The sequence below is a fragment of the Trichomonas vaginalis genome, chromosome IV (assembly GCF_026262505.1).
Source record: "Trichomonas vaginalis G3 chromosome IV, whole genome shotgun sequence".
In the NCBI taxonomy this organism is placed as follows: domain Eukaryota; phylum Parabasalia; order Trichomonadida; family Trichomonadidae; genus Trichomonas; species Trichomonas vaginalis.
Genome location: NC_067206.1, coordinates 30,253,777 through 30,280,113, shown reverse-complemented (window position 1 = coordinate 30,280,113; position 26,337 = coordinate 30,253,777). Strand labels below are relative to the sequence as shown.

At 34.6% G+C, this 26,337-nt stretch overlaps 12 protein-coding genes and 2 pseudogenes across 14 annotated transcripts, besides 2 other annotated features; 6 read left to right on the top strand and 8 right to left on the bottom strand.

Annotated features, from left to right (window-relative positions):
• Positions 1-1,718: 1,718 nt before the first annotated feature.
• TVAGG3_0195190 lies at positions 1,719-3,147 on the top strand (annotated as a pseudogene). Its single transcript has one exon. A coding segment is annotated over exon 1 (1,429 nt).
• A 129-nt stretch (positions 3,148-3,276) lies between these two features.
• Positions 3,277-20,577: a mobile genetic element.
• TVAGG3_0195180 (protein of unknown function, DUF4106 family) lies at positions 6,328-6,785 on the top strand (the record flags this gene model as incomplete). Its single annotated transcript, XM_051226131.1, has 1 exon — positions 6,328-6,785. A coding segment is annotated over one exon (458 nt), but the record flags the coding sequence as incomplete, so codon positions are not given.
• On the top strand, positions 8,186-9,179 carry TVAGG3_0195170 (annotated as a pseudogene). The gene has a single exon. A coding segment is annotated over exon 1 (994 nt).
• TVAGG3_0195160 (protein of unknown function, DUF4108 family) lies at positions 9,218-9,637 on the top strand (the record flags this gene model as incomplete). The annotated part of the gene is made up of 1 exon (XM_051226130.1): positions 9,218-9,637. One exon carries the CDS (start codon positions 9,218-9,220, stop codon positions 9,635-9,637), a length of 420 nt encoding a protein of 139 aa, XP_051111116.1.
• On the bottom strand, positions 9,654-10,100 carry TVAGG3_0195150 (uncharacterized protein; the record flags this gene model as incomplete). Its single annotated transcript, XM_051226129.1, has 1 exon — positions 9,654-10,100. One exon carries the CDS (start codon positions 10,098-10,100, stop codon positions 9,654-9,656), a length of 447 nt encoding a protein of 148 aa, XP_051111115.1.
• On the bottom strand, positions 11,666-12,193 carry TVAGG3_0195140 (organellar and viral DNA polymerase type B; the record flags this gene model as incomplete). Its single annotated transcript, XM_051226128.1, has 1 exon — positions 11,666-12,193. A coding segment is annotated over one exon (528 nt), but the record flags the coding sequence as incomplete, so codon positions are not given.
• On the bottom strand, positions 13,374-14,270 carry TVAGG3_0195130 (organellar and viral DNA polymerase type B; the record flags this gene model as incomplete). Its single annotated transcript, XM_001296931.1, has 1 exon — positions 13,374-14,270. The coding sequence occupies one exon, from the start codon at positions 14,268-14,270 to the stop codon at positions 13,374-13,376; it is 897 nt and encodes a 298-aa protein (XP_001296932.1).
• Positions 14,489-15,349, bottom strand: TVAGG3_0195120 (uncharacterized protein; the record flags this gene model as incomplete). The annotated part of the gene is made up of 1 exon (XM_051226127.1): positions 14,489-15,349. The coding sequence occupies one exon, from the start codon at positions 15,347-15,349 to the stop codon at positions 14,489-14,491; it is 861 nt and encodes a 286-aa protein (XP_051111113.1).
• TVAGG3_0195110 (phage tail repeat-like family) lies at positions 17,588-18,172 on the bottom strand (the record flags this gene model as incomplete). Its single annotated transcript, XM_051226126.1, has 1 exon — positions 17,588-18,172. The coding sequence occupies one exon, from the start codon at positions 18,170-18,172 to the stop codon at positions 17,588-17,590; it is 585 nt and encodes a 194-aa protein (XP_051111112.1).
• Positions 18,192-18,344, bottom strand: TVAGG3_0195100 (uncharacterized protein; the record flags this gene model as incomplete). Its single annotated transcript, XM_051226125.1, has 1 exon — positions 18,192-18,344. One exon carries the CDS (start codon positions 18,342-18,344, stop codon positions 18,192-18,194), a length of 153 nt encoding a protein of 50 aa, XP_051111111.1.
• Positions 18,364-18,765, bottom strand: TVAGG3_0195090 (uncharacterized protein; the record flags this gene model as incomplete). Its single annotated transcript, XM_051226124.1, has 1 exon — positions 18,364-18,765. One exon carries the CDS (start codon positions 18,763-18,765, stop codon positions 18,364-18,366), a length of 402 nt encoding a protein of 133 aa, XP_051111110.1.
• A 632-nt stretch (positions 20,578-21,209) lies between the features above and the next one.
• TVAGG3_0195070 (uncharacterized protein) lies at positions 21,210-21,878 on the top strand (the record flags this gene model as incomplete). The annotated part of the gene is made up of 1 exon (XM_051226123.1): positions 21,210-21,878. One exon carries the CDS (start codon positions 21,210-21,212, stop codon positions 21,876-21,878), a length of 669 nt encoding a protein of 222 aa, XP_051111109.1.
• A 263-nt stretch (positions 21,879-22,141) lies between these two features.
• Positions 22,142-22,504, bottom strand: TVAGG3_0195060 (uncharacterized protein; the record flags this gene model as incomplete). Its single annotated transcript, XM_051226122.1, has 1 exon — positions 22,142-22,504. The coding sequence occupies one exon, from the start codon at positions 22,502-22,504 to the stop codon at positions 22,142-22,144; it is 363 nt and encodes a 120-aa protein (XP_051111108.1).
• Positions 22,505-23,594: 1,090 nt separating this feature from the next.
• Positions 23,595-26,337: part of a mobile genetic element that runs on past the window's edge.
• Positions 23,884-25,020, top strand: TVAGG3_0195050 (uncharacterized protein; the record flags this gene model as incomplete). Its single annotated transcript, XM_051226121.1, has 1 exon — positions 23,884-25,020. The coding sequence occupies one exon, from the start codon at positions 23,884-23,886 to the stop codon at positions 25,018-25,020; it is 1,137 nt and encodes a 378-aa protein (XP_051111107.1).

Genomic DNA, 26,337 nt, shown 5'->3' with positions numbered 1-26,337 from the left:
AGCTTTCGGGGAAGTTAACGCGTCTCAATGCAGGATGCAATCAAGTAATACGACGCTACGGAAAATTTTCAAGGAATTACACTAGACTTTACAATGAAACTAGAAGAGAACAAGTCTATGGAAAAAAATGAAAATTGAGAGAAACCGAAATTTTTTCAGATAATATGGTCGCTAAATAAAATATATTCTTATTACTGCTTTTAGCTTTTTAAGACATTCCATTTTTTCACTTTTTTATGAAGTTTACAGGAAAATTTATAGAGGGTTTTTTCAGACAACTGTGGTGGAACATTATTGAAGGAATATAGAATTCCAATCATTCTTCCAAAAATTGAGCGAAGCTCAATTTTTGGAAGAATGATGTTAATTTTGCAAATTACCTCAGACTTTTCAGAGGATTGAGTGGCAACTCAATCCTCTGAAATAGTCTGTGGTAATTTTTAGTCTCTACACTATTTCAATATAAGCTCCATTTTTAAACAGTTTTTAAAAATCGAGCATTGAAAAGTGTGATGAGACTTGGTATTTTAATTTGAATGAATAGAAATTTCTATTATGTGTCATGGCAGTATGGAAATAGATGAATGTAAGGGATATTTCAAATCTTACAACTTATGATTTTTTAGTAGTATATGAGTGCGGGTTGTGTGACCTTTTTTGTAATCGTAAGAATTCTCACATAATTGAATGATTTTTGAACATACTTCCGAATAGCAGATTTTAAAAATTTATGAATAATTTATAAAAAGTTTTTATTCCTACAATTCCTATATTATCATTAATAAAAAGAATATATTTTTGCATAGATTCCAAATATGGTGTCAATTTTTTATTTAATATAAAATGTATGGAAAAAGAATAATATCTGATTTTGAACATTATTTGATTGATTTACTAATTGATCCACAAAGCTGTTGTAAAATTAAAAAAAAAAAAAAGGCATTGGGGCTTCCAGGCGCGTTGCGCCCTCTAGCCCCGAAGATGTTTAGTATAAAACCGCTTTTTAACTTCACTTAAAATGCCACGTAAGCTACGTAAGAATATACGTAAGAGGAAGAGAGCATTGAAACATCCAATAGTAAAACTGACACCACAACAACAGTTGCAACAACAAATGCTGAATGACCCCACTATGTTGCAACAAATGTCAAGCAATCCTATGCTTTTAAACCGAGTTGTTGGTGCACAGAGTGGAGGTTTAAGAGCGGCACTTTTAGCGAAAATGGCAGGCTATGGTGGAGCTGCAGACGGAACAGCATATAACCCTCAAAGTCAAATGAATTTGAGTTCACTCAAAAATCAAATAACAGATGTCAAAAAGTCAAACATAGACATACAGAAGCAAATAAGTGAAAACGAAAAGAAACTAGAATATGACAGACACACAAAGAAACTCAATGAGTTAAACGTAGAGAAAAGAAGAAAGAAAACAACTGAAAAGAACTAAGTACAGAGGAATATGCGAAAAAAGTGTCAGAAAAAGCAACAGAAGTAGCAAAAATGGAACAAGATGTCATAAATTTGAAAAACCATACTACTCGATATAAAGTACTGAAAGATGAAGAGATAAAACAAAAAGCCCTGAAGACATATTGGATAGCGATGAGTATAAAAAAGAAGTTGAAGCAAATGTAAAGGCAGAAAAACTTTTACAGTTGCAGAACCAAACCGTACAGTATGAAAACTTAGCACAAGAAAGTAAAAATAACGACGCAGCCATGCAAAAGGCAATGAAAAGCGCAGAAATATATAAAAGCTAACAATGACTGGTTAGATGCCCAAGCCAACGCTAAAGCAGCCCAGCTTATAGGGTCAATAAGGACAAAAATACAAGCGGATGAAGACAGTTCAAATGAAGCTTTAACAAATGCTGACTTTAAGAACGCCTTCGAAGCTCTTCATAGTAAGGTGAAACAAGTGAACGACTTCTCATCTGGAAAGAAACTGAAGTCTGAAGGTTTCGACAAAGAGTTAAAAGAAGTAGCACAAAATATGACGAAAATAACAGATGCAGCAACGAGACAGGCAGTTCAAAGTGCCTATGACGCCGTTAGAGCAACTGTTGTGAAAAGTCAAGAAAAAGAGTTACAACAGACCAAAACAGACCTAGTAAATGCTTTCTTAAAAACGAAAAGTCAGGTAGGACATTACGCTGCAGATGGAACATATGTGCCAGCTGGTGGAACTTATATACCACCAAACCCTCCAAGAGAAGCACCTGCACCAGGACTACCTAGAACATTTACATCGTCACATGGACACAGACACAGGCATGCACCAAAACCAACACAACAACCAGCACAACAACCACCTCCACAACCAGCACAACAACCAACACAACAACCAGCACAGCAACCAACAGTTCAAACCCCTGCACAACAACAACCACAAACAGAGCAAGGACATAAAAGAAGTAGAGAACAAGGAAACCAAGAATTCTTAAAAAGGCTTAAGGAAGACTATGGTTACCCAGATAGTATTGACTTTAGTGACAGATATAAAGAAGCTATTCGAAAGTTCAAGGATGGAAATACTGACCCGAACCTATTTAGCTTTATGGTTCAGCACCAAATGGGATATAATTTCAAACCTGGAAAATACAAGCTCGCTAAGGGATATGATTTAATAGCATATCATCCAAATGACATGACTGAATTTACTCCGAGATATTTGATGTCAGAGCTAAATGACAATTCAACTCCCGTCATGAAACGCGTAAAAAATAGAGACGGAACGAAAGAAGAAAGGTTTATGAGTCCGGATGACTTAGAAAGGGAAGTTGTTAAAAACGGTCTCGGAATATATGAAATGCCAGCAGATGAGGTACAAGAAACTCCACAGGAAGAACTAGTTCAGATACAACCAGACATGGATGAAATAGTTCAGCAACAACAGCTAGAAGAGCCTGAAGGAAACGAACAAGTCACTCCTTTGGAAACTAACTTCACAGAACTAGATGAAGATTTGGAACAGCCGAAAAATCTTGACCCTCAACAAGAGTATGCGGAGAATATGGAATCTTTCCAAGAGTCTAAAAAAAATTCGGCTGACATGGTAGAAGAATATCGAAAAATGTTTGCCGACATACAAAAGACTCCAACACCAGATGAAAATATTCAGCATAGAATGGAAGCACTGAAAGAAAATGTACACAAATACAACAACCCTTTTTACTTACGAGCATTTAACGTTCAATCTTCGGATGAACTCGGTGAAAATAAAAGGTTAAATTTCAAGAAAACATATAGAAATGAAACATTGTTTAAAGTTCATTCAGAACCTAACCAAGATGGAAACAAACCTACTTTTGTTTCTGCAGACGATGGAACTACAATGAGATGGGGTCATAAAGCTAACCCGGATAGGTGGTTCATAAACTTACAACCACAATTCCAAGAAGTTGTAGACGCAATGGAAGTCAATGGTGAACCAGATATAGCTGGTATTTTCAGCGCGGCTTTAATGCCATTGAAAGATATGAAACATGCAGATATTTTGGACCAGTATGAAATGAACATGGCTGATGGAAATATAACACCTGACGTTCTAGAAACATTTATCTCAAAGAACTACACAGAACCATAGAGATGGTATATTTGGTGAAGAGTTTAGAAAGAAAGTTAGGGAGGGAGAAGGAAGAGAACCTATTGTACATGACCTTGCAAATGAAAGTTTGCAAATGTCATAAAAACTTACTTTGCAGACGATAACTGAGAAGGGATGAATATTTAAGAAAACTCAAATGGACATACCAAATGAAATGTTAGTATTGAAAAACATGTTCCTTGACAAAATAAAACCAACTACAGAAATAAACGACGCAAGACTGAAAGATTGGGTAAAAGCTTTCCCATTCACAAAAGATATAGTTGGTAACATGGAAAGAAAACCAGAATGGCTACAAAAACATATATTTGGAAACGAGCTTATTTCCATATGGACAGGCACTGTTTGAAGAGCTTGAACCGGAAACTCAGGACAGAGTCATGCAAACAATACGCAAAGACTCAAATACAAACTATGACAAACTCTTTCTAGGATATAGGTTACCTGAGATGGGCGACCAGAGCCCAAAGGCAAAAAGGACATGGGAAATTTACAACACATACTAGGTGAACATGAGGCAAAGATGCAACAACTTGAAGCAGAGGGCAAGTTACCAAAGCGACACCAAAGAAGAAGAGTAGAACAAAGTGAAAGTAGTGAAGAACTAACTTCATCTAGTGAAAGTAGTGGCAATGAAGGAAAAAGAAGAGTTAAAAACTCAGTCAGGAAGAAAGTAAAGCTTGGTCCACGTGGGTTCTATTATGACACATAAACCCAACTATTCTATATTTTTACCCATATGAAATGTACGCCGCTCAGAATATAACGCCAACAGTTTTGGATGCTATGAATGGAAATGTTTCCGAATGGTATAACGAATGCGACAATGCCATTAGAAGGTCAGAAATAGTTCCTGAACTTACGAATATACAACTGCTGTTTCTTATGGAAACGTAGGTGAGTTTGGTGAAGGTTCTTCAACAACAGTAGATATTGCTTGCGACAGGTTTCATATAATTTCTATTGACAACTCTTCTTATACGTGGAACAAGACATTGAAATAAAACCTTCTGCCAAGTTGTCTGACAAGAAAGGTTGCAATGGAATTTTCTATGTCGGATACAATATGCTCCAGAAGTTTTCATGGGATATAAGATATATTCTAACTCTGACTTAGTTCAACAGTAACATGGGCAAACTATGAATGGTTCGCTTTGAGAAACTCAGTACAACCACAAGCTAGAGAACAAACAGACCAGTATGCCACCATGTGAGAAAATAAGAAGACTTGACCTAACGTTCCAGGAGTTTATGTTAACCTTTCTGGACAAACTGCAGCAGCAGTAACCAAAGTAAAACTGAAACTTAGAGTTCCTTTGTCATCTTTCCTCATCTTTCAGGTTTTTAAGATACTTGCCAAACTGGGCAGGAAAAATTTCTATTGAACTTACTCCAAGCAAAAATAACTTAGTCATTGCACCAACACAAGACCCATTCACTCTTACTGTAGCTGGAACTGGTGGCAGCCAAGTTCTGTGACTTTTGCAAAGACAAAGTTGACTTAGACTTTGGTTTCTCAAACCTCAACACTGAAGTAAACTATTATTTCAATGCTGCTGGAGATGCTTGGGACCCAGTTAAGTTCACATGCGAAAATTTGAATGCAAGAGAATAGAAAGCAGACTTGCAGTCTATATGTTGGACCCAGATATTTCAAATGCTTTAGCTGCCAAATATATTGCAGTTCCACTTATGTTCCCTATACACCAAATATCTGTCAAAGACTTTGCAGGTGAAGTTGGAAACCAAAGTGCTGACCCAGGTGCAAGAACAGATATTGCCTTAACAACTGCAATGAAACATGCAGATACTATGTTTGTACTGTTCAGACGAACTATAAATGACTATTCTTGCTTCTACAACCCCGGTATTAAATATCATATAAACATAGATGGCAAATACTATCCAAGAGAAGAATATTCTACAGTTGAGGATATGAGGTCATACAACTTGACATTAGATGCTATGAACTTTAACAACAACTTCACAACAACCATTAACCCTGAAATGCAAAGTTCTATTATGCCATATGTGAAAGTATGACTCATACAGGAGCTCAAAAAACTCAATATACAAATGGAGACCGTTCAAACTTTTGGCTTGGCATTCCATTTGCTGACTCAGAAGACTTTATGGGTGGTATTTCAACTGTTGGTACAGTTCAAATACAATATACTGGTGACAGAGACGGTCCAGATGAATTGAAAGCAAAGAAGTTTACAAAACCAATAGCACTTTTCACGGAAGATGCTCTTTTGAAGATTCGTTCGATGAAACCTGCTGGGGCTCCTCAGATTGGTATAACGACAGCTTCCATCGAGCAGATTTTGGCAGCAGGTCAGTAAGTTGTTCTTGAACTGACTTCTCTCCGTCAAATATTGACAGTACGCCAGTTTTGACATAGTATTGTATTATAAACTTACCTTTAGAAATATCGGTCAGTTTTGTTGTTATATTTTTGTCTGCTTCAAGAACTTTCACCATTTCAGTTATACCAACTTTCTTTGCTTTATGAAAATATTTTGGTTCAGCAAATATTGCTATTCTATAACATTTTCCATTGTTTGTATAAAGAACTATTCTATCAATGAACTTGTATTGTTTGTGTGTGTAAACTTTGTTTTGCTTCAATTCGAAGAGATACTCAAATACGTCCATCTTTTTATTCTAAGTAAAATGTCATTTCCGAAAAATAGAAGCGTAAGTGTTTCAAAAGGTTTAATGGCGATGGCAGATGTGAAGTTAAATTCACCAACTCAAACAAACAGTCAAAGTGTTGTTGTCAATGTCAAAGAAAGAGATGTTGAAGTGGGGAAACCATACGAAGACGAAGATGGTATAACAATAGTTCCTGTAAAAGAACAACCAACATATCCTGAAGTTAGCAGAGACTTAAGTTCTGTTGCAGATATTCGAAACGACTACCAACAACTTAAAGACAAACTTAAAACTCAGGAGAAGATTTGTCAGGCTTTGGGTATAATGTTAAACTTGGTTGAACACAACCCTGTAAAAGTGAACTCATATGTCATTGCACCTCATGAAATTTTGAAAGAACTATTGAAACTTTTGACAGAGGCAGACGATATAAACATCAAAGAAATCGAACCCGACATTGCTTGCTGTGGTGTTTCATATAATGTCATTGACAAGATATACGTTATGAAAGGAGGTGAAACGTTGAACTTAAAATATAGTTTCCCAGACGTCATAAAAATATTTGACGACCACAACATTTCATTAAAATTTAGTTGCTAAGTAAAAATGTCAAAACTTCTTGAAAGATGTTTGAAGAAAAACAATATAGACTTTATTTCATGTAAAGGACTTTACACACTTTTGAACGATATGAAAGACCCTGTTTTGTTTGTTCGTGTAGACAAAGGAAAGTTCTATGTCTTTACAAAATATTTGAACTTCTTAGACAGAGAACTTCAAGAAACACCATGTGAAAGTTTAGATGAAGTTCTTCTCCACTTTCAGAAAAACTTTAAATATATGTAATGGCAGAAGACATAGTGGTTTATACTATTACGACTAAAAACCCTGAGTCATATAATTCTATAACAACAAACTTACAAAGTCCTCAAGGACGATATTGTAAACTGACCTTAAACACGATGACGACTAAAGCCTGTTTTGCTCTTTTGACACCAGAAGACTTTGTTGTTGTGAATGGTAAAAAATACTTCTTTGAAGATACTTACTCAGATATACCACCAACAGGTTTTGTTGACTTATTTAATACTTTAAGGACGGATGTAACATGTGCTGCAACTAGAGCAGGTTTCATTATGTTTGGATGTCCGACTGAGTTTAGTATAAACGATATGAGCTATAATACAAAACTTATATCTGGTTTTTACTACCAACAGTTTCCTATAACAGGAAAAGGTGTCATACAAGGAATGTCTGTTCCATTGACTTTAAGTACACCTATTTTATATATTGTTTCAAACTTAGGTTCAAAGTGCTATTCGAATGTCGACAGAAACTACTATGACCAAAAGATACTCATGCGTATAAACAACACATTCTCTGCTGGTTTGCCTATTGTTCATTCGAATGCAGAGTTTTCAGCTTTAGTAAACTCAAACACTTTAGCAAACATAAACTTAACCTTAGTTGACGCAAACTTTGTTCCTGTAAAACTTTTATGTCCTATGTATTTGTCAATGACGGCAGAAAGTTTCGAATTGGAAGATGCAACTGGTGAAAGTATTGTACTACAAGAACAACTTCAACAACAAATAGCTCAAGAACAACAAATGCAACAAATGGAACAAATGCAACAAAGTCAAGAATAAAAAAAATATTTTTTTTTATTTTATATAAAAAAATGTACAGAATAGACGTTTCAGATTTTTATGACTTCCAAGCGTTCAGAAATATGTGTCCATTTAGAGACTATAACAAAGCAGTCGAGAATTTGAAACGTTTAGTCATTTATGTCGACTCTGCCCCAGAATGTTATGTCATGAAAGAATGGGATGTAGTCTTTAACAAACCAAGAGCGACAATAGTTTCAGAACAAGAATGTAAACAGAAACTTAAGAAAATAAAAGTCGTACAAGTTGGTATGAAGATGTTAGATGCTTGGGATATCTTATTGTCAAAGTTAGAAGATTTTTCAGTTCGTGGTATAAAGTTCTATACACCTTCTCCAAACTTCTATTCTATCTTCACTGGATATAAATACGAACAAGTAGAATGGAAAGAAAATGTTATAGAAGCTTGGTTAGACCATGTCAAAGAAATTATATGCAATGGAAACGAAAGAGTCTATGAGTATATCTTATGTTGGTTTGCAAACATCTTACAACATCCAAGTGCTAAAAATGAAACTGCTCTCATCATAATTGGAAAACAAGGAACAGGTAAGAACACTTTCTTTACAGATATCTTGCAAACTGTTAGAGGGCTATTCGAACCCGAATATGACAAACTTAGAAAACATCTGCGGTAAATTTAACTCTTCAATAGAGAATATGAAACTTATAGTATGTAACGAACTTCAAAGTATAGATACAACAAAAGTTTTGAACTCAGATGCTTTGAAGAGTCTTATAACAGACAAAGTTGGAGTTGTTGAAAGAAAATATAAAGACCAAAGAGTTTGTGAAAATGTTGCAAATTTCATCATGGTTTCAAACAACGCCGTTCCGATGAAGTTAGAAAGTTCTGACAGAAGATATGTAGTTGTCAGAACGTCAGATTCTCATATGCAAGATACAGAATATTTTGACGACTTAGCAGAAACTTTGACATCTGACTTTTACAACCACTTGTTCTCATATTTCATGACATTAGATATTTCTAAGTTCAATCCAAGACAAATTCCACATACCGAAGAGAGACAAACATTGTTAGAAGCAAACAAGAGTGTATATGAACTGTTCATAGATGAAACTGACTTTGAGTGTTTAGATGAAAGGTCATTGTACGATTCGTATAAACAGTATTGCCAAGAGTATGGTTATATGACAGCGTCTAAACGAACATTCTTGGCAAATGTCAAAAGTCTTTTAGACGTACAGAATGGTGTATATACAAAGAAAAATTTTTCTGAGTAAATTTTAAAAAAAAATATTTTTTTTATCCGATAGAAAAGATGACGAAATTCATCTCAGTCAACAAGTACATGTCAGGACTTAAAGAAGAACTAGACCCATTCACATATTTGAATGTTTACTTCTACCATTTTGAAAAGTCTTCATTTGACAAAGTTTGGAACATCGAACCAGTTAAGTTTGCTATTGTGACTAAAAATGGTGCGAAATTTGAAGACTTAGACATAGAAGGTTTGTTAACAGTCAAAGAAAGTTTTGACAGAAGGTTTTCAAACCTTAAAGAAGGCAAAGCATACAAACTTGTTATACCTTATGAACCAAAGAAAGCAGACGACTATGAATATTATGAGTCTAAAGTTGTAGAAGTTCAAGGTAAATTGGGTAAAAAGATTTTAGAGTCTAAGCCAGTGTTTGCTCCTAAAGAGGAAGAGAACATTGACATTGACCCAGAAATGTTCTAAAAATAAAATTTTATTTTTACATGTCAAATTTCTTTTTCTCTGGCTCTGGTTCTTTCTTCTCTTCTTCTACTTTCTTTTCTTTCTTTTCTCTCTTCTTCTTCTCTGGTGGAGTTATGTCAAACTTCTCAGAACCATATTTTTGTAAAAGTTCTTTGTCCTTTAATAGCTCTTCTATTCTGTTTTCTATTTCATTTTCAAGAACAGCGCATGTGTCTTCTTTGCATTCTAAGAAGTTTTGTTGGACTTCATCTCTCCAAGAGGCGTCATCTCTGTCAACAAGTCTGTCATTGACAAATTTTAAGACTTCTCTGCTTAAGGTTTTATGGTTCTTGTCATATTCCCAGAAACAGAACTTTAGAACAAATTCACCTTTCTTGTTTACACTATGTAAGATTTTATGGTCGACAGATGTTTTGCTGTCGAAAAGCTTGTCTCGAATATAGATAGCGAAATCGCTAGACATTTCCTAAAAGATAAAAATTTTAATTTTTCTAAAAATATGTTAGAAAAAAAGTTTGCTGACATTGACAAAAAATTTGAGAATGTTTTAAACAAGAACAAGAGGAAGTTGAAAATGCTCAGATAAAACCCATACATGACAAGTTCCTATTTGCTCAGAATGGTATAACAGGTCTAATCGCACCACCTGGGTCGGGTAAGACTTTCACTTATCTTAAAATGGCTGCACAACAACAAGAACTAGATGAGAAGAACCCATTCTATGAGTTAGTAGTCATTTGTAGTACTTCTGGTCAATTTGACCAAACCGTCAATTCGTTCAAAGATATTATAAAAAAGTCTAAGTTAGTATGTATAAAAGATACTGAGTTGTTAGATTGGATAAAGAAGTACCAAAGAAGAGTTTTGAAGTACAATGCTATAAATGAGTATGTCAATTCTAAGTTTAAAGACCCAAATGAGGAAATGCAGAGAATATTAGAGAAGAAACACTTCAGAAACAAACAGAAAGAGATAGAATACATTTCGAAGAAATTGCAATCTTACGATTGGAAGACTTACCCTCACAGATGTCTTCTTATCTTAGATGACTTTGCTTCTCATCCTTTGTTAAAGAACAGAGAACAAGACATGTGTCGAATTCTTAAGAAGCTCAGACACTTTAACATTTCAGTTGTCATTTGTGTACAGACAGCAAAGAGTTTAAGTAAGGATGTAAAGAGAATACTTACTGATATCATACTTTTCCCCGGATTGTCCGAAGACGATTTCATGGAACTTATGAAAGAGTCCATGGCAGGTAAGTTTGACAGACATGAACTATGGGAGAAGTACAAAGTCATACAAGACCCTCATACTTCTTTCAGAATTCACATCTACGCAAACAAAGTTCAAATTGTAAAAAGTCAAGCGTAAAAAATGTAAGTGTTTGAGTCTTAGTCTGTTGTGGTGCTGGGGCTGTCGGTTCTTCTGGCTTTGGAATGGACTCGGTTGGTGGTACGTCGGACATTCGTTTGTGTCCTGTCGGAAGGAAGAGTTCTTCCAGTTGGAAGGAAGGACTTTTCCTGTCGGAAGGAAGGACTTTTCCTGTCGGAAAGAAAAACTTTTCCTGTCGGAAAGAAAAACTTTTCCTGTCGGAAAGAAAAATTTTTCCTGAAGGAAAGAAAAATTTTTCCTGAAGGCCGGCCAAAAAGTTCTCAATTTTCGAAAATTTGAATGGTTTACGGACGGACAACAAGAAAAATTTTTCCTGAAGGAAAGAAAAATTTTTCCTGAAGGAAAGAAAAATTTTTCCTGAAGGAAAGAAAAACTTTTCCTGAAGGAAAGAAAAACTTTTCCTGTCGGAAGGAAGGACTTTTCCTGAAGGAAGGAAGGACTTTTCCTGAAGGAAGGAAGGACTTTTCCTGAAGGAAGGAAGGACTTTTCCTGTCGGAAGGAAGGACTCGGAATGCCAGAAGGACTCGGAATGCCAGAAGGAAGGACTCGGAATGCCAGAAGGATTTGACAAGACAATTTACCTTATAGAGCTACATGAGCCATCTTTGGTGTCAAGCTTGAAAAATAAACGCTTTACATGTATTTTTCAGCAACTTCGTCAAATAATTTTATAGCACTATCTATCTCATCTACTTCAAACGTTTCTTTACCTTTCGTGGGAGCACCATACCTTTTCTCAAAAACTTCAAGCAGTTCTGTTTCAGCAGCTCTCATATCATTCACAAACACAACCTTAACTCTATTGACTGTAGAGTCATATCTACTACTTATATTAAATGTTCTTCCTATCTTATATCTCTTTGTATTGAAGTCCTTCGGTTTCTGAACGATGTAAAGTAAGCCCTCACTGCAACGTTCTGTATCGAATGAACCATATGTTATGAAATTATATCCAACAACTGGGTCAATCCATAACAAAACTAGTGGTATAAGACTTTTGTCGATGAGATATGTTGTAGTTCCATGAAATCTTACCGATATCAAAAGCTCAGGATTTCTTGTCAAAATTTTCTGAGATGAAGCATTTTTAACCCAGTCCTTTGCTCTCTTTCCAGATGGTGTTAAAATGTCTGACAAAGAATATTTTTTGTATTTCTTTGAGTATCTTACGTTTAAATCACCTATTCTAACCACCTTGGTCTCATTGTCTATCTTTTTAACTGTTTCAAACTCAGTGCTTGTCATTTCCTGTCTTTACATACAAAATAAAAAAAAAATATTTTAAAAAAACTAGCGTTAATTTTATTTTTTCTATCTTGTATAAAAGATATGATTTCAGGGATTTTTTTTACGATTTTCATAGAGTTTTGGCGACCAGGTTTTTTTCCCTGCTCGCATTTTTTCACGATTTTCATGTGTTTTTTTTACGATTTCATGAGTTTTAGGCGACTACGGTTTTTAACGTACTCGCATTTTTTCACGATTTTCATAGAGTTTTTTTACGATTTTCATGAGTTTTAGGCGTTCCGCGGTTTTCTACCGGTCGCATTTTTTCACGATTTTCATAGAGTTTTTTTACGATTTTCATGAGTTTTATGCAAGACCGAGAAAAGTCGGTCTAGAGAAATTTCACGATTTTCATGAGTTTTTTTACGAAGTGTCAAAGTTCACTTGGTAAAAAAAATACAGTTATATCATGAAATTTGGTCATTTTTCACGATTTCATAGAGTTTTTTTACGAAGTGTCAAAGTTCACTTCGTCAAAAAAATACAGTTATATCATGAAATTTGGTCATTTTTTTCACGATTTCATAGAGTTTTTTTACGAAGTGTCAAAGTTCACTTCGTCAAAAAAATACAGTTATATCATGAAATTTGGTCATTTTTCACGATTTCATAGAGTTTTTTTACGAAGTGTCAAAGTTCACTTCGTCAAAAAAATACAGTTATATCATGAAATTTGGTCATTTTTTTCACGATTTCAGGGATTTTTTTTACGAAGTGTAAAAGTTCTCTTCGTCAAAAAAATACAGTTATATCATGAAATTTGGTCATTTTTTCACGATTTCAGGGATTTTTTTTACGAAGTGCAAAAGTTCTCTTCGTCAAAAAATACAGTTATATCATGAAATTTGGTCATTTTTTTCAGCCAAAATATATTTTAGATCTCACCAGGTCCCTCGGTCCCTCGGTCCCTCGGTCAAATGAACTTCTCTGAAAAAATGAGACAACATGACATTTTGACAACAGTCCAGGAAATAGACTTCTTCGTATATTTTTTGTTAAGATTTCATCGTCAATGAGCGTAAATCAGACAAAAATATATTTCTACCATAACTATTTACAAGCGCTTTACATGGTATATGTTGTGATGGTTCATGACTTTAAACAGTTTTGTAGCTTCTATTTCTTCACGAAGGATATCAAAAGTTTTAACGATACCGAAAGTTTCTTTATATTTCTTCTTGACATCTGAAAGAAGGAAATCGTTAGCAGTTGGATAGTTTTTGTTCAGAAATGTCAACATGTCCATTTTATCTTCTGCTGGTTTCTCTGCTTCTTTCTTTAAGTCAGTATAGTCTTTTCGCATACGTTCTATCTCTTTGACGGAGTAGTTATATTTCTTCATTGCTGCTTTACATTTTGAACATTGTGGGTTCATTTTTGCATTATATTCTGAAACCTTACCTGCTAAAACAAGTAAGGCGTAAATGGTTTTCTTTAACTCAAAGGCTGCTGGTTTTATCTGTTGGTTCCATACCTTACCTCTTCTATCTTTATCTCTTATCTGCCATACACATTTTGCAACTAACGAAACAAAGTTGTCGTAGGTCTTAAACTCCCCAGATTTGTATATGTCAATGAAATATACCATATCGCAGTCTTTGTGGTTGCAATGAAATCCAAGAAACTCATAGTTTACCTTACGTATGAACTTCTTTATTTCTACTGAGTCAGTTGGTTTCACTTCTATTTCATCGAATTCTGGAATAGTAAGCTTTTGTTGTTGTATTTCAGGAATTTTAGGTAGATGTTCCACCAGGTCCTGCATTTCATAAAGATACTGTTCATTTGTTTCATCTTTCGCACTACAGTCTAAATCTCCTTGGAGAAGTTCTTGCTTTATCTTCTGGATTTCTGTTTCGAAAGTATATGAAGAAGGAATGAAGCTTTTCATCTCTACTAACATTGAAGTTGGGTTCATGACTAACGAGTTTGGTGCTGTTGTTGCTGACATGTTCTTACAATAAAATAAAAAATATTTTTTTAAAAAAACTAAAATATATTTTTGTCTGATTTACGCTCATTGACGATGAAAGTCTTGACAAAACATTGACGAAGAAATCTATTTCCTGTGTTGTTGTCAAAATGTCATGTTGTCACCATTTTCAAAAAGATGTTAGTTGACCGAGGGACCGAGGGACCGAGGGACCTGGTTCGCCTAAAATATATTTTTCAATACTTTTTCAGCACTTTTCCGTAGTTGTATATGAAAGACAATTCGAGATAAAAGTCATAGTACAAAGGTATAATATGCTGCACACCGTTTGTTGTGAACCAGACTTGAAAGTCAGAGAAACTGTTACTAGGTGGTTCGTAGAATTTAGAAGCAAAGTCATAAAAGTCCTTACCGATACAAAGAAAACTGTTGTTGCTTGAACTGAAACTTGCATGACACATGACATTTTGAGGGTCGAACACGTTTCTATAAACTGTCAAATCTGTTGGTGGAAGTATAAATTTAAATGGACCGTCAGGTGGTAATGGTTCGTTCTGGTTTAGTAACCGAAGAAATTGTGCCCAAGAACGTTTGTCTACTCCCCAATATAAAAACTCTGTATCTCTTGGAGGGTTAATTTCAATCTTTTGAAATGAAACTGTGGAGTTCATCTTGTCGTATTCTAGCTTCAGATAGTATGTTCCATTTAGTAAAGAGTGGTATTTTTCTTGAAATTCCCAGTAGTATTTGTTCATTTGAGTTTGAAAGTCATTTAGAGTTTTTTCAAGACTTTCGTCTGAACGAATTGTAAAGATTTTCATTTCATCAAATTTTTCTATTAGACCATCAGAACCTTTGTACTGACCGTGAAAATATACTGCAAACATAAACGCGTTAGTTCTATTTGAAAACAAAACTCTTCTAAATCCTATTGCCTTTGCATCTGAAGGACTTTGAAGCCAACGAATTGGATAGTTAAATCTATATGCTCCGGATGAAATTTCTTCATCTGATATATTCCTGCCAGCGTTTGTAAAGATATAGTCTAACGGTTTTGTATCTGCTACTTTTGTTCTTTGTTTTTCAACCTGAAGCATTTTATATATGTAAAAATATACTGTTTTAAAAACGTTTTAAAATGGTATGCCATTTTTTATTTCATGCAATGTTTTATTTCTGTGCCGTCTTCAAGCACACCCCAGTACTTACGCTTGGATATTACATGAACTTCGGAAAATACCTTGTCTAGCTTAAAACAGCCCATTTTCTCACCGACTAAACCCATTTCAATGAGTTTGTTATAGCCTTCTTCGTTCGTCATGAGTGCGTCAATGTTCTCATAGTATACCACAACTTTCGATTTGACCTCGGAGAAGAATTTGTTGTAGTTGTCGAGGACTGCTTTTGCGAACTGAGGATATGACCAATGTTCGACAATAGGTTTTACTGTGGTTACTAAGCCACCTTGACCTTCGGTGAACTCGTACTTTAAAACAAAAGGGGAGAACCTTTCAACAAAGTTGTCGACCTTCTCATAGTGTTTACTCTTCATCTTTTGAGGTTTTTTAATGGAATATCCCCATGTCGAATTCATAAGCAATTTGAGTGTCATTGCAAGTTTGGGGTTTGAAGCTTTCCTAATATCATATAGTTGTTGTATGACTTTTCCAACTGTATAGTTCCTTCCCGGGAACTCACCATTTTCGTTTGGAATTCCAGTCGGGATATATTGGACGAACCTCATGTACGCAGCGTTAAGGTCGACATAGTATATTTTTTCGTATGAGTCGAACTTGTCGCATCCAATGGGTCCGGTTCGTGGAAATTCAAGTGAGTCTCTTATCTTCTGAGAAACTTCTCCTGTTATCTCATAAACATCGTCAAAGCAACCTGTTTCATATAAAACCTTCTGACCTAACTCTGATGCTCTCCAATACAATTTGACGTCAATTGGATGTCTCAATGGAAGTTTGTTTATAGCATCTTGAAGTTCTTGCAACTCATTGGAAGTTCTTCTGGTTCAGGTTGGTATCCGAACAATCCAACTCCTTGTGGAACTGTGTACTTCTTTTGTGCTAGAACTTTGTCTGGAACAACTTTTGGTCTTGCTAACAATGAAAAGTTTGTTTCGTCTTTTGGTACAAAAGTTTCTGTCAGCTTGTCATCTGGAATCGGTTCCAACAAACCTTTCTCGAAAAGAATGTTAACAGCTCTGACAATGTTGCACTTGCCTTTTCCGAACAATGGGTTTGTAAGACTTTCGTTCAACATGAAGTGGTTGTGGACAATTACAATCTTCAACCATGGCAATTTGAAGTCAACTACATAGTCATCGTGCGAAGAACCTTTAGCTGTAGGTATGTTGACTCGGATATTGACATTTGCCAACGGTGCAATCTTTGACAATTGACTTCTAAGAATGTACCTTGTTTTCACACATGACTCAAGATACTTCATCTTCTCATCTGTAACAAGACCAGAGTTCCTGAGACATGTAAGAATACAAGGTTCATTGACAATTTTTTCAATTGAATTGTAAATTCCATACCTTGTCAAGTCAATGTCAGACTTATTTCTGAACGGGAAATACCCAGCATATTGTCTGACTGCTTGAGGGTTAGGTTGGTACCATTCGAACTTCACGCTTGCAATCCCTTCAATTGCATTCAAAATATCTGAGTCGGAGTCAAACATTTGTTCTCTCTTTGTAGTCTTGAAAGCGTCAAGAAGCATTGCGGCTGTTGCGACATTGCCATGTGAGTAGTATATATGACCATCTAAATCTGTTACGGTTAGTCTGAGATTGTATCCTTTCTTATTTCCGTCTTGTATGGCAGCAAGTACTCCCATGAAGCCTTCTTTGTTCTTTCCTTCTTCAAAATTTACTGTAAAGGTTCGACCAGAAGTAATTTTACTTCTAACCTCGCGATACTTTTCATATGCATATCTTGTTCTTTCCATGGGAGCATGTGCGTCTTCACCCTTTCCTTTTTTCCTTCTCAAAGGATACAATTGTTCGTTATGTTTCCAGTAGAATCTGGCAAAGCCGTCGTGTCCTTCAACTTGAGGTTCACTAACATCGAAAGGCATGTTCATAAGACGTTCTTCTTCTAACCTCTCAAGTCTGTTTGGATAATTTGCGCGTGCTGTTTTTAAGTCCATCTCGTAGCGAAGATCAGACAATTTGTCATAAACTTTTATGGGTCTTCCCTTCCTATATTTAAACTTCTTTGAAACTCTCCAGCCATATCTTTCTAACTCTGCTTTTATTCTAGCAGATTTTCTATCCATTCTATACGGGGGCATTTTTATAAAAATAAAAAAATGTTTTTTCTTTACTTTACATAACCACCGGCTGCCATAAGTCTTTGACGCCAACCCATACCAGCTAATGAAGGTTGGCTTGGTTTAGTCTGGAGACTAAACTTTGGTTTTGGTTTATCTTCAGTTTTTGGCTTCCCTTCTTCTATTGGTTTTTCGTCACTTTTCGGTTCCTCTGACTTTACCTCACTTGCTGGAACAGTAGTGTCGTTAACATCTTCATAAATATCATATGCCATCTGTTTTTGTTTTCCTTTCAACTTTTTGTGTTTGTTGTAAAGTTTAGAATATTTCGACTCTAAGTCAATGAGATGTTCTATAATGAACTGTTGGTCAGTGAAGTAAACTTTTCCATCTGTTGTCTCGAAAACTCCTTCAGACTTCAATATTTTATTTGTGAGAGTCTGTTTCTTTTTTGAGATACTAGCCGTTCCATTTTTATGAAAAGTGACTTTGTAGTTAGGGTTTGTATTTCCAGACCTCACACTTTCTATTATTGAATTTTTCTCTTCATCTGTAAGTTCTTTGACAGGTTTTGACAATGGTTCTGAACTTTTTGTTTGTGGTGTCAAATCTACCGTTTCAACTTCTTCGGTCATTTCATCTCAGTAAAAAATTTTAGTTTGGTTTGTTTTCAACTGGTTGTTGAGGTTTTTTAAGTCGGTCTAAAACTTCCTGAGGTATAGGGAGGACTTGACAAACACGTTGTGTAACTGCTGGAAGCCGACAAATCCATCTTGAGCCCATTTGTCTCAATGCTGTATTGTTCATTTCATCTCAGTAAAAAAATTTACATTCCCCACGTTTGAGGCGGTTGCGGTTGGTTGTTGTTTACCCACTGTTGTGCATGGTTATATCCTCTGTTAAAGAATCTTTCACCTTGGTCCATATAGTGCCCTGCTTGGTTATAGTAGTCATTTGCTTTGTTATAGTAGTTTCCTGCTTGTCTTCCTACATTGTCCATCCATCCTTGAACTTTTCCTCTTGTTTCAGGATTTGGAATAAGATTTGCTGCATCTCGTGCTACATCCCAACCTTTCTGTACAGTTTGTATAATAGGTTGTGCTTTCTCTTTCAGTATACCTAATGTACTCAAAATCTTCCTTCCAATTCCAAATGCACCTCTGGCTAGTGTTCCCACTGCGGGCAAAAATCTAGATGCGACTCCTGCTAATGCGCCAAATAAACCCATTTCTTATGGGTTAAAAATGACGAATTCAAACAAGGACCCGTATGTTTCTAAGGCAACAAAGAAAGCACTCATGGTAAAAATCTTTAGTTCAACACCAAATGCTTGGTTTATGGATATCTTGGAAAACATTCCGAGATATAGAGAAGATGGACCACCATACTGGCTAATATTTGTTGGTCAAAACACAAGATACTGTGAAGCCATACCATTATGGTCCAAAAATATTTTAGATGTGAAAACTGCTTTGACAATATTCGTTGACAAATACCATCCAACAAAACTGACATCTGACTGTGAAAGTTCTTTCAAATCAGACGATATTAAAAACTATCTGCGTTCAAAAAATGTAAACCAATATTTCATTGTCGACCAAAACCATTCTGCTCTTGGTGTCATTGACAGTTGTATAAAAATCTTAAGAGACTTAAACCAACCACAAGGTGGTGAGGTAGATGAAATGTCATATGACGACAAATATAGACACTTCTCCATGGCAAAGATGAGACAAGTTTTAAATATTTACAATAACCGTAAACAAAAAGGTTTGGGAAACCACTCCCCCGAAGAAATGAAAAACAACCCTGACTTAGAGAAAGACTATATATTTAATAGTTTAGTCAAAAGAGACAAACAAGAAAGAATGCCAGGCTTCAAACTTAAGAAAGGTGACAAAGTAAAAATAGAAATACCTAAACGCGACCCATATGAAAATACTATTGACTATGACAACAATGGGAACTCGACAGGTACTCACGTTCGTGTTCGTAAAAATAGAAGAAAGTATACAAGAGAATATTATGAAGTTTTAGGCAAACATGGCAAAATGTACAGACTGCAAGCAGAAGATAAAACTACTATTGTCAGACCTCGTTTCAAACTTGTTAAGGTTCAAGGTGGTATACTTTCAAAGACAGTTCCTAACAAATATAAGACAACTCCTGACGAATATGCTAAAGAAGTTGAAAATGACGACTAAGCATTTCTATACCATGCGTAAACTGTCATGTAAGGTGGCATGTAGTCTTTACTTTGTCCCGTTGTTTGCGTATACCCTGAAACGCGATGTGTATGGTTTCCTCCTCCCTCAGTGTTACTCCAGTAACAATCTATAGCAAACTTAACGTTGTTTTTAACATCATATCCTTTACCTTTTATCATTGCTGACCAATCCCAATATCTATGCTTATGCCAACCTGCTTGAGATGTACTTAAATCTACGTAGTGACTATGCGCAGGTAAGTTTTCACCTGAAATCGTTTTACTTCCACCTGTTTCCTTTGAAGAGTTTGCACAATACAAAAACCTGTCGACTATTTGAGTCCAAGTTCCGAGACCAAGTACTACTTCTGGTCTGGTAGAGTTCATTGACGTGTAAATAGAACCTATAGGATATAGTGTTTGAAGTATTTCTGTCTTTAACGTTTGAAGCTCTGTTTTGTCAGCTTTTTTATCATATAAATCTTGAGCAGTGAATTTAACTTTGTTTTCATCCTCCATGACATAGACATTTCTACATCTAGTGTATTTCATCGTCGTTATGTCATCCTCCGATGTTAAACCTTGTGGAAAGTTAGGAGGTTTCCAATTTAATACATCCCCACCAGTTCCATCAGGTTCTTCAACCGTTCCTGCAATATTTTCTATACCAACAGTTGCGAAGAAATCGTGTGTATGTCCAACGTCACTTTTCTTGTTTAAGGTTTCTTGTAAGTTTGTAATATTTGCAATGGTATGTGTATGTCCAACGTCACTTTTCCTGTTTAAGGTTTCTTGTAAGTTTGTAATATTTGCAATGGTATGTATATGAGTCTTTTTAGAATATTCGTTTTCAGCTCTTGTCACTTCACTTGACATTTTATTGTCAACATATGTTTTGTCTGCTAGTTCAGGATGAGTATGTTTTTTGTTGCATATGTTGCATCTGCTCTGTCATGTTCTTCTTGAACTTTTTCAATGACATACTCTTTGTCAGCTTTGTTGTTAACATCTGCTTTCAAAAGAAGTTCATCTATAGGTTTCTCGTTTAAAGTTCTTTTTGTTGGATTTATACAAACAGTATGGTTCTTACTGTCTTGAAACAGAAACTCGTCTGTCATTGGGTTTATCGTCAGTTTTAAGTTTCCTTCTTTCAATGACTCAGATATCTTAGAATAGTTTGAAAAGTTTGTTGTGTTCTTATTTAGAGCTTGTACAATGAGTTGTCGGTTGTGTTGTATTTCTCTCATAGACGCTGTTTCTTTCGACATTTTTATTCTAGATAAAAAATGCTTTCAATAGAAAAAGAAAATTCAAGAGTTGCTACAACTAAACCATTAGATGAACTTTTTACGAATGTCGGTCAAAAGTTTGAGACAGAGACCGTAAAGCATGAAGGCTATCGTTTTGACTACCCACTAAGATGGTTAAGAGATCCATCCGTCACAAAAGCTGTTGGCTTTCGTAGAATGAAGTTCATTTCAGAAGCCATACATGGTTTCCCATTTACGGTCGCTTTTGAAATTCGATACTATAACAAAGAAAAACGTACGTATGAGAAATTTGTACAGGGAAAACTTTTACAAGTTAGTTTGCTTGTAAACTTAGAAACAACTCTTCAAGCTTTTCAAGAAAAAATAAACGATATCTATCTCGAATATGCAAAACAGTACAACATTGACGAAGGAGAGTACCATCTCGATATTTTATATGACAGGAAAAATGCAACTGTTAAAATCAATAGAATAGAAGACCTTGGAGAAGACGTTTATATTTCTACAAAATATAACAACTTGGCATGGTATAGATTTTTGAGGATGTTAAATCAGCCTGCAGAATATCCAGTACACCCGAACTTTTATGAAGTCGAAAACCCTAATGGAACATATGAAAATGTTTTCGACTCAGATGCTATTATAGTTCATGCTTCATTTTCTGGTGCACAAAACTCTTTTTTATGCTTGGCAAATGACTTTTACGAAAAACCTACAAAGCTATATGAACCACCGAGTGGAAGTATTTCAGACTTTCAAGTATGGTTTACAACAGATGGAAGAAAGAGAATAGTTCCATTATACCATGCGTTTTACTTAGAACTTAGTTTCATATACAACTACTATCGAACGGTAAAAATATAATTTTAATACGGTTGAGGTGTTGGATTTGGTTGCCAACTAGACTGCGGTGCAGGTTCAGGCTGTTGTATAACAGGAGCTTGTTCTTCTGGTTCAGGGTCTTTAGGTATAATACCAACGAACTGACCTACTCTTTTACCAATATTTTTGACTCCGTTCCATACTCCTCTTCCGACAGATTTTATTCCATTCCATATACCTCTTCCAACATTTCGAAAGAAGTTTCCAATACTACTGAAGAAGCCCATTTTACTATATGTAAAAATCTAATGTCCGCCTAGTCTCTTACGTTTCCTTCTGAGTTCCATTGCATTCTTTAACTGGAGCTCATACATTCTATTTCTCCTCTGGTAGAAAACATATTCCGGGTCAACTCCTGTGTTCGCGTCATCTGCATAGAGTTGTTTATATCCCACTTCAGGGTTTGTATAAAACTCTTTCCATCTCATATTTGCATACCATGGTGGCAAACCTAACGCAGCGTCATTTGACATGGCAGTTTGCATTTGTACATCTGTTGGCACTTGACCATAGTTTGCCATTGCAGTTTGTATTCTAACTTCATTTGGAATATTCTCTGGGTTTGGTTGTCCAGGTTGCTGTGCATTCGCTAAGTTCTGTGCGTCCATTTAATATTAGATAAAAATATCTCTTACGAGTACATATGCTGAACATTTGCAGGCAATGGTTCATCTTCATATTCTCTGTACCTTTCTGCCACGTCAAATAAATAAATGACACAATGGAAAAAACCTAAAACAAGTAGTCCTATTTCAAACCACATTTACTTACCAATAAAATTTCTTTGTTGTGACACTTTCTCCAGTTTATAGGACCTCTCTCATATTCTATCTTATCGTATCTAAACTCATAGTCATGCATATCCTCTAACCATCTCATGACACTTTCCAAACCACTTTTATCGGATGTAAAGTAAAAGCATGGATGGTTATGTAAAACGTCTAAAGTTTCTAAAGAGTCTCTCAAAGTCCAGTCTACTTGGTATTGAAAATCCCATGTGTTATAGAACGGCGGGTCTACTATAAAGAAAACATTTTCCTTGTTTTTATATTTTTTCATACAACTCTGTCCAACGACATCTCACAAACTCTATACCCTCAGTATATTTTTCTATGTTCTCTTTGAAAACCTTTGTATAGTTAAGATATAAAACTTTTGACATAAGTGTTTCAATGTCATGAACTCTTATAGCACCACTATATAATAGTCTAGAAGATATACTATCCCAGTCAATATACTCTGCTTTTTTTCAAAACCTCTCTGACAGTATTTTTCTTATCTAATGGTATACGTTCCATCTTGCCTATAGGTATCTTTTCTTTTAACTCTTTCAATATTTTGTTTGTGTCTGGTATATGTTTGAGACGGTTCATATAGTTGTCGAAGTCATTGCATATAATCTTTGAGTCAGGAAATACAGTATGGCACAAATGAGATATATAGAAACTTCCACCGAACAAATCTACAAATGTTAGACCATTCGGTAGTTTCTTAAGTTCTCTCAATAGAATATCTTTACATCTACTCTTATTTCCAAAGAAGGGTAACGGTGGTTTTGTAAAATTCATTTTATATTTAATAAAAATGTTTTTTCCCTGAAAAAGTGACAGAAAAGTGACAAAACATCTTCGGGGCTAGAGGGCACGAAGTGCCTGGAAGCCCCAATACCTTTTTTTTTTTTTTTTTTTTTTTTAAATTAATTTTGAATTTAAAATTAAAGGAACCGTAAATTTTGTATTTATTTATCACTTAAAAGAATATGACCGATATCATAATTTGATATATGAAACTAATATAATATTTGAAGATAACAAACTTACAAGCTTCGAACATGAAAATGATATAATATTCGAAGATGAAAAAAAGAAAGAGATTGAAAAGCAATTCAATGAATGCCTTTTAAATACATATGCGCACATTATAAGACATAAAATGAAATTAATTCCTTATTAATCAAAAATATTTTTTATCTTTTATTTTATAATAAATGAGTATAACAACTAATTCATTGAAATCTTTAAAGTTCACTAATTCAGAATTAGAAAATATTTTAGAAAATTTTGGAGACGGTTCTTATCCAACATATATGCAGAATGTGAAAGAGTTTTCCAGATTGTTGAATGAATTTAAATATAACGGACCAATTACTAAAAAGGCTATAATGAGATATTTATATCCCAAAAAAGTTGAAAAACAGGAGAATATTCCTCTTTATGGTCCAGAGGACCTGGGCTCAGAGAGCCTTGAAACACCTCCTGAATATTTTGAAGAAAAAATTAAACAAGATGAATATTATAACGATGAGATTGAGAAATTGGAACAATTAAGAGATGAAATAGATGAAAAAATTAAAGAATTAAGAAATGCTGAAAATGAAGTAGAGGATTTAATGAATATCCCAGCTTCAGAATCAGAAGTTCAAAAATCACATGAGGAAAGATATAAAAATTACTTTTTGGAATCTACTAAAAATTTATTAGATGGTGATATTGACGAAACACTTTCAGAAGAAGGCACAAAATTTATTCATAAACATAAGTTACAATTTATTGACGATGGAGATTATCCATGTATATTACTTTCACCTCCTCTTGATTCTGAAAAATTCAAAAAAGCACTGAAAAACGTGACATATGCAACAAATACGATTAAGAAAGAAGACCATGATATTTACACAAATTATTATTTAAATAAATGTACAGGTGTTGATAAAGTTTTTGATTTGTTAGATAAAATATCAAAAGAAACAATTGGTACATATAAAATTTTATGTGATTGTGGTTTCATTGTTGAAGATACCGTTGATGTTTCATATGAAAGAACAGCTCCGAAGGAGGACGAAGTGGAAAGATCTATTCCATTCGTTATTAAGAACATAAAAGATATGAAAACTTATAAACATTATATTTATTCATTTATTTCAGAAAAAATGGAAGCAACACATAAATCATCTCGTCATCATTTCATAGCTATTCATACATTCCTTTTCAAAGTTGTGAAATTAAATAAGACAGGAATTAGATTTAATGTATCAGGGTACGCATTCTTGAGTAAATTAAAATGTATTCGTCACGTCGCAGATGATAAAAATTTATGTGTTCTTAATTCATTTTATGGACTTTAGCCCTGGACTCTCTGAGTCTCAGACTTTAAAAAATAAACTTTATTTTTATTTTTTAATTTTTATTCTTACATAAATGAACAAAAACGGAACGGCTAAAATGAATGATAATCAAATTAGAGCAGAAGGTAGAAGGTTATTTAAACGCTTCTATAACATTCCTGATGGTGTTAATCCTAAAACTCGTAGAAGTTATTTAAATGAAGCCATAGATGCATATGAAGGGTTTGACATTTCATCAGAAAGTGAGAGGTTAGCAAGAATGTTAAACGTTAATATTGATTTTATTATTGTGATCCTCAACCAGAAGACGTGGACATAAATAAGGTAGACTTTCCATTAGTGGAATCAATAATGATAGATCCAGAATTTGAAACAGTAAATATTTTATTAACACAGAGTCCATGTGGAAAACTTCACGCTGACAGAATAACAGACGTTGAAGCACTCACAGGATATAAAGTTTGCTCCTTTTGCAAAGAAGAAGTATATTCTATCCGTGATGATCCAGAAAGGAAAAACCAAAGAAGATTTTTAAAACATTGTGAGAAATGTAAAGAAAATAATGGAAGATTAATTCAAGACGTTCAATTGCAAAACACACAACAACCATATGCACCACATATCACGAAACAGAAGATATATCAGTGGCTATTAGCACATAATTTGCAGGAATATTATAAACCAACAAGATATTATATTACTTTTGACTTCGAAACATTAGAGACTAAAGAAGAACTTCTACTTTCTGAATGTGCAACTTTGAACGCTTACTTAAAACCATTTATGGTATCATCAACGGTTAAATTAAACGATAAAACATATACAAGGAATTTTTGCTTAACATCAAGTGATTCGTTCATCTCTGATTGGATTGAATTTTTATTTTCAACCTGTTCATTAGTTGCTAAATCAAATATTGAACAATATGAAGAATTAATGAATACATTAAATGAGAAACAGAAGGAAGCATTTAAAGAACTTCTAGATGAGGAATTCAATAAAGTGAATATCATAGGTTTTAATTCGGGAAAGTTTGATTTAAATTTAATTCTTCGTGATTTAAATACTGCAAAATGGAAGATAAAATCAATGCTGGGTTCTTCTTCACAATTTAAGCAAATCATTGTAAAGAAAACAAACGTTCCATATGAATTGAGATTTATTGACATCAGAAATTATATAGCGGGTGGGACATTAGACCAATTCACTCAAGATTTCGGAAACAATAAAACACGTGTTAAATCCTTTTTCCCATATCAATTCATCACATGGGAAAATTACGAAGAAGAATTATATAAAAGGAACCATTCACTCAAG